General features: G+C 49.5%; 1 protein-coding gene across 1 annotated transcript in view; it reads right to left on the bottom strand.

The window, feature by feature from the left end:
- Positions 1-4,666, bottom strand: part of msrab (methionine sulfoxide reductase Ab) — a 48,021-nt gene extending 43,355 nt beyond the window's left edge. The window contains exon 1 of the mRNA XM_062522656.1: positions 4,485-4,666. Coding sequence (XP_062378640.1) covers positions 4,485-4,650 — 166 coding nt within the window. The 5' untranslated portion in view covers positions 4,651-4,666. The remainder of the gene's footprint in view (positions 1-4,484) is intronic.
- Positions 4,667-7,500: the final 2,834 nt, after the last annotated feature.

Genomic DNA, 7,500 nt, shown 5'->3' with positions numbered 1-7,500 from the left:
GCATCTACGTCAAAATTCTGAAGCCTACATGGCGGCGGCCATTATGGGACCACTTGCCATAGGAATGCATAGACAGTAAAAGACAGTGAAAGAATGTTGCCGTTCTGCAACAATGGAATTGGAACACCTCGCCGCCATTATGGGACCACTCGGGACAGTTCCATTGGCTTCATTGTTGATGGGTCAGCAACAATGAGATAGTCTATCCAGGTATTCTTTATAGATCAGTGGAGCTCTGCCCACCTGTACGGAGCCCTGCTGGGGCGGGCATGGGAGCTCTGCCCACCTGTACGGAGCCCTGCTGGGGCGGGCATGGGAGCTCTGCCCACCTGTACGGAGCCCTGCTGGGGCGGGCACGGGAGCCAGGTCCTGCAGATGCCCACCTGAGCGCCACCCGAGCGGACAGGTTCCGCGCGACACCTCTCTCCGCGCTGCCAGCGCCCGCTGCCAGGGGCTGACCAATCAACACGGGCGCTCAAGGAAATGCATCATGGGAAAAAACCTGGTGGTGCCGGGCACACTTGGATTACTGCTGGACAATGGTGACTAAACACTGATACATGTGTGTGTGTGTGTGTGTGTGTGACGGGGGCAAGACACTCTGATGTGTGTTTGCTTATGGGAAACTGATCTTGACACTGTGGATGATGTGAGGATTCTAGAATGCTGAGTCCGCTCTGCTTCAGTCCAGAAGGCTAAGGGGGCTCTGCCATACTAGTGTGTGTGTGTGTGTGTGTGTGTGTGTGTGTGTGTGTGTGTGTGTGTGTGCGTGTGTGTGTGTGTGCGTGTGTGCGTGTGCGTGTATGTTGTGGGGACATTCAGTCCAGAAGACTAAGGGGGCTCTGCCATCCTAGACATGCAGGTTAAATACCTTGAGCATTATATTTTATATTTATGATATTAAAGACAATATCATGTTGTTTTGTTGGACAACAAACTCCAACTAAAGAGTAAACAAACAAACGACCAGACACAACTCTGGGGTCAAGGGTATGGAGCGCCTCTGACCCCAGAGTTGTGTCTGGTCGTTTGTTTACAGTAACCAAGACAGCCAGACTCTCCCGCTCCTCCACGGTTACAGTAACCAAGACCGCCAGACTCTCCTGCCCCTCCACGGTTACAGTAACCAAGACCACCAGACTCTCCTGCCCCTCCACGGTTACAGTAACCAAGACCACCAGACTCTCCTGCCCCTCCACGGTTACAGTAACCAAGACCACCAGACTCTCCTACCCCTCCACGGTTACAGTAACCAAGACCGCCAGACTCTCCTGCCCCTCCACGGTTACAGTAACCAAGACGGCCAGACTCTCCTGCCCCTCCACGGTTACAGTAACCAAGACGGAGTGAGCTGAAGAATCCCTCCTCTGATTCAAAGCAGTGACACCTATTAGCCTCTCCCACAACACCCCCCCCCCACACACACACACACATGCACACACACACACGACAGATAAGGATTAATGAAGTGGACTTCAAGTCTATTTCACTAGTGTACAAGGCCAATCACTGTGGAGATGAATAAGCCTAGAAAAAAGTGGATATGTGTGGAGATTAATAAGTCTGCATAGTGGGGCAATAAACACATACAACATAAACAATTATAAAAACTATAAGCACATAAGGAAAAGTACTAATGTGAGAGTGTTTAAAGCGCTAGTGACAGGAGGTCTAAAAGACTTCCTGTATCTATTTGTGTCACATCTTTTGGACACAAAGCTATCAACATGCTCCGTCAGAGGTTGCAGCTCCTGAGTGTCCACAGCAGTAAGTATGTCAACATCCTGTTTGAGGATGAACGCGCCTGATATGCCAGTCTGGCTGTTCTACTAGTACTTCCTGAAACAAACAGCCACCTCGACACGTTAGACTGATGAACACCAGCTCTATACAGACGGAAAAGGGCCTCGCAAAAGGGTCCAGTTCTGAAAAAGCCTCGCAGGAGTGTGTGTGTGTGTGTGAGTGTGTGTGTGTGTGTGTGTGTGTGTGTGTGAGGGTCCAGGACTGTCAAGAACAGCCTCAGAATGACCTCTGACCCCAGAAAACTCATTCTATGGTTGCCGTGGCGGCCCATGCAGTGTTCCCGAGCTGCCGCGACAGACGGTGCGGGAATTTATGAGAGAGGCGGGGCTTAGCAGCCCATAATACACAGATGGAGCCCTGGATACGGAACACGACAACGACAGGAGAGGAGGAGAGAGAGGAGGAGGAGGAGAGGAGGAGAGGAGAGAAGAGAAGGAGAGGAGAAGAGGAGGAGAGGAGAGGAGGAGAGAAGGATGGACATGGGACACGACAACGACAGGAGAGGAGGAGGAGAAAGAGGAAAAGAGAGAAGAGAAGAATGGAGTGAGAGAGGAGAGGAGAGGAGAGAAACAAATGAGGAGAAGGGGGTCAGGAGCCATCTGAAGAAAATCTGAAGGACCTCAGGCCCCTCACACACACCACACACACACACACACACACACACACACACACACACACACACACACACACACACATAGTGAAGGGCCCTGCAACACACACACAGATTTACAAAACAGGGCCGACAAGCAGACAGGGCTATATTTCCATGATGTCTTTGAGCCCACACTTTTAACCATCTGAAGCCACTTCCCAGCCAGCCAGGCAGGGTGCGGCATGAGCCAAACTGAGTCAGTCGTGAGGAGAAACACTGACACACATCCACACACACACACACACACACACACACATATTACAGGAGAATTCTGGCGATTTGTCACATAGATCTCTGTTTCTCCAGGTCCCTGACTGTTGGTATAAAAGTCCATGCCCCCTGAGTGTACAAACAGATACTAACAGAGAGTTTGTTTATGTCACGCAAATAAAGAGTGTAACAAGAAATCCGGGGGGAGGAGGCGAGCTACAAGAATGGCCCCGAACAAGAGAGAATAAAGAATTAGAGCCTAAAAAACAGAGAGAGAAGAATTAGAGTCTAAAAACAGAGAGCGTGAGAGAGAGAAAGAGAGAGAGAGAGAGAGAGAGCGCATAAATAATTACAATCCTAAAGCGTGTGGGCTTGAAGAAAGCTTTGATATGAACACTGAGTATAATTTTGAGCTTTTCACTGGAGGACACTCTTCCCATAATGCCCACTAATTCCTCAAACAGACACCCGCCACAGAGCCCTGGCCAGCAGACATCCCAAATGAGCCAATGAGAGGAGAGACCAGGCTACACGAGCCAATGAGAGGAGAGAACAGGCTACACGAGCCAATGAGAGGAGAGACAAGGCTACATGAGCCAATGAGAGGAGAGACCAGGCTACACGAGCCAATGAGAGGAGAGACCAGGCTACACGAGCCAATGAGAGGAGAGACCAGGCTACACGAGCCAATGAGAGGAGAGACCAGGCTACACGAGCCAATGAGAGGAGAGACCAGGCTACATGAGCCAATGAGAGGAGAGACCAGGCTACATGAGGAGTGATTTCAAGTGCATAGCATCCACAGCAGAAGAGCTCCAGCAAAATGGCTGCTCCACTCCCCCTATAGTGCACTGGCCTGCTCATAGGGTGCCTCTCATTTGGGCTTTTATACGTCCTCCCTCGCTCCTCGGGCCTCCATCCTCACTGGGTGCCTCTCATTTGGGCTTTTATATGCCCTCCCTCGCTCCTCGGGCCTCCATCCTCACTGATCGACATAAAACATGATGAGGCGAAAACAATGGGATAGTCTATCCAGTGTTAGTTATAGATCAGTGGGAACGAACGCCCCTCGAGGATCGAGCATCGAGGATCGAGGAGGCATTGAGAAGCACCTATGGGCACGCCACACTCACATTTTAGCTTATAAAACACACACACAAGGAGCTCGCTCAACCTGTTGTGGAGAAGGAAACTGCTGCCTGTGGGCTGTGCAGTGTGCACGCTGATCAAATCTACTTTTGAGATGGCTGTGCCCCAGCAGAAGTCATTTATTTAATCTCATTTCTGGGGTGATAACATGGCATAACTTGCTACCATTATGTCTGTGTATTATTAAGTTAGATGGCAAGACCTAACAAGCTACTGCGACTTGTAGGCCTACATGTAGCCTAGGTGTATTTGTATGTATCATAACTATTGAACAAAAGGTAACATTGAAATGTGTTACACTGTAGCCTACCCTTTCAAATTGCCTAATTCTCCTGATTACAATGGTGGCTATATTTGATTTCTGTCATGTAGCACAACCATCCAATAGGCCTATTTGTGCCACAAGGGCACCAAGCATGAAAATGAGTGTCTGCAAAGGGTTAAAGAAAGGCTGAGTTAAGACAGCCTAAATGATTTATGTAATCCCTTACTTTCATAGGACTGTTCGTGTTTGGATTACGAAAAGTTAATACATTTTGACAGGGGGTCTAACAGTCGTGTCATGCCTTAATATTAAAAAAGACACGTTATTGGCTATTTAGTTAACTCATGTTTACAATCATTTGCAGGCATGTGGCTCAGAGTTTGTAGGAGAAAAGTCGGGTTTTACCTGCCACGACAATTTTCTCCGGCCTGCCTTTCAGGCACCGCTCTTTTGTGGGTAACTCTGTCTTGTGCGCCATGCTACAAATTACAAGAGACACGCAGAGCGCAATATATGCGAGGGACGTTTGAGCTCCGCTGAACATCAACAAACATGGCTTCCGTGTAGCCATCCCAATCGCGTCGCATGCGTGCCGCGCTGCGTGGCGCAGGATGGGAGGGGCGGCGGAGCGGCAGCGAATCGCTAAGCGCATGAATATTCATCAGGCGGGAACGACGTCGCGGACTGCATATTAACTAGGCAGAGGTTAATATGACTTTGGCACAAAAGCCGACCGAGCAGTGAGTGCAGCAGAGAAATTAAATTAAAATAAATATCCACATTAAGATCGCCGTTCGGCATGTAAATTAACTTACACCCCCATTGGACCGGCTGAGCATTAGTGTGTCTGTGTGGGTAGCGAGACAAGGTGCATTTCTTTGTTCATTTTTTTTTCAACGCAATGAATTAATGTTGGGAAAATGTCTGAGCTCGAAGCGAATTTACCCTATCTAAAATATTTATCTGTAATGCATGTAATTAATGGAAAATAAATAAATAAATCCAGTTCTATATGCATGTATTTTGACTGGAAGGTTGGCTGCACTTTATGATGAAGACTTTGAATATTCAATTCAGTTCAATGTTGTTTATTTACAAAGAACAATAACAATTGCATCTTCATCATCTCTTAATATATTTGTTTCTTCAGGGAATAGGCTAAGAGTGGTACCCAGGTCCAAGTCTGTTATAGGCCCTATTGGTAGCCCATAGGGCCTACAGTATATGTTAAGAATTGCGCTTACTGTAATTATTGAAATATGTCAGGTGCAGACAAGAGGCCTTGTGACCTCACACCTCTCTGATGGCCATTAATGAACATGTTCCACGACCCGCTTTATGGGCATGCATAGGCTGTGTGACTGGGAGCTACTGATATTCACCATACTGGAGTCAAAGAGAAATTATATTTCCTCTTTAAGTGTGTGTGTGTGTGTGTGTGTGTGTGTGTGTGTGTGTGTGTGTGTGTGTGTGTGTGTGTGTGTGTGTGTGTGAATGTGTGTGTGTGTGCGTGTGTGTGTGTGTGTGAATGTGTGTGTGTGTGTGTGTGTGTGTGTGTGTGTGTGTGTGTGTGTGTGTGTGTGTGTGGTGTGTGTGTGTGTGTGTGTGCTGCAGAGGAGTTCACTCACCTGCGGAAGATATGAGGGGTGCAGAGGGGTACTACAGGGGACTCTGCAATGCAAATGTGGCAATTACACCAGCCCCACCATACACAACCAAGCAAGCACAGCCATTAGACCAGCCCCACCCTACACAAGGAAGCCAGCACAGCCAGGGAGGGAGAGAGAGAGAGAGAGAGAGAGAGAGAGAGAGAGAGGAGAGAGAGACAGAGAGAGGGAACGATGGAGTGAGAGAGAGAGAGAGGGAAAATGAGAGCGACAGAGAGAAAGAGCTGGAGAGAGGGGGGAGACATCAGGGGCAAGCACTTGAAAAATAGTGCGTTCAGCAGCCTGTCGAGAGATGGAGGCCGGATAGTGTAGGAGGCTAATGTAAGAGGCTATAATATAGGAGACTAGGTGGCATAGGAGGCTAGGTTGTGTAGGAGGCTAGGTAGTGTAGTAGGTACATAGTATAGAAGGCTAGGTGGTGTATGAGGCTAGGAGGCTAGGTAGTGTACGAGTGTAGTAGGTACATAGTATAGGAGGCTAGGTAGTATAGGGGGCTAGGTAGTGTATAGGTACATAGTATAGGAGGCTAGGTAGGAGGCTAGGTTGTGTAGGAGGCTAGGTTGTGTAGTAGGTACATAGTATAGGAGGCTAGGTAGTGTAGGAGGTGGAGGCTAGGTAGTATATGAGGCTAGTGTAAGAGGCTAGGTAGTGTAGTAAGTACATAGTATAGAAGGCTAGGTGGTGTAGGAGGCTAGGTGGTGTAGGAGGCTAGGTAGTATAGGAGGCTAGGTGGTGTAGGAGGCTAGGTAGTGTAGGAGGTGGTATAGGAGGCTAGGTGGTGTAGGAGGCTAGGTAGTGTAGGAGGCTAGGTGGTGTAGGAGGCTAGGTAGTGTAGGAGGTGGTATAGGAGGCTAGGTGGTGTAGGAGGCTAGGTGGTGTAGGAGGCTAGGTAGTGTAGGAGGCTAGGTGGTGTAGGAGGCTAGGTAGTGTAGGAGGTGGTATAGGAGGCTAGGTGGTGTAGGAGGCTAGGTAGTGTAGGAGGCTAGGTGGTGTAGGAGGCTAGGTAGTGTAGGAGGTGGTATAGGAGGCTAGGTGGTGTAGGAGGCTAGGTGGTGTAGGAGGCTAGGTGGTGTAGGAGGCTAGGTGGTGCAGGAGGTGGTGTAGGAGGCTAGGTGGTGTAGGAGGCTAGGTAGTGTAGGAGGCTAGGTGGTGTAGGAGGCTAGGTAGTGTAGGAGGTGGTATAGGAGGCTAGGTGGTGTAGGAGGCTAGGTGGTGTAGGAGGCTAGGTAGTGTAGGAGGCTAGGTGGTGTAGGAGGCTAGGTAGTGTAGGAGGTGGTATAGGAGGCTAGGTGGTGCAGGAGGCTAGGTGGTGTAGGAGGCTAGGTGGTGTAGGAGGCTAGGTAGTGTAGGAGGTGGTATAGGAGGCTAGGTGGTGCAGGAGGCTAGGTGGTGTAGGAGGCTAGGTAGTGTAGGAGGTGGTATAGGAGGCTAGGTGGTGCAGGAGGCTAGGTGGTGTAGGAGGCTAGGTGGTGTAGGAGGCTAGGTAGTGTAGGAGGTGGTATAGGAGGCTAGGTGGTGCAGGAGGCTAGGTGGTGTAGGAGGCTAGGTGGTGTAGGAGGCTAGGTAGTGTAGGAGGTGGTATAGGAGGCTAGGTGGTGTAGGAGGCTAGGTGGTGTAGGAGGCTAGGTGGTGTAGGAGGCTAGGTAGTGTAGGAGGTGGTATAGGAGGCTAGGTGGTGTAGGAGGCTAGGTGGTGTAGGAGGCTAGGTAGTGTAGGAGGCTAGGTAGTGTAGGAGGTGGTATAGGAGGCTAGGT

This window comes from Sardina pilchardus, chromosome 20 (genome assembly GCF_963854185.1).
Source record: "Sardina pilchardus chromosome 20, fSarPil1.1, whole genome shotgun sequence".
NCBI lineage: Eukaryota > Metazoa > Chordata > Actinopteri > Clupeiformes > Clupeidae > Sardina > Sardina pilchardus.
The sequence above is the reverse complement of the archived record's forward strand: the minus strand, read 5'-3'. Positions and strand labels throughout refer to the sequence as shown.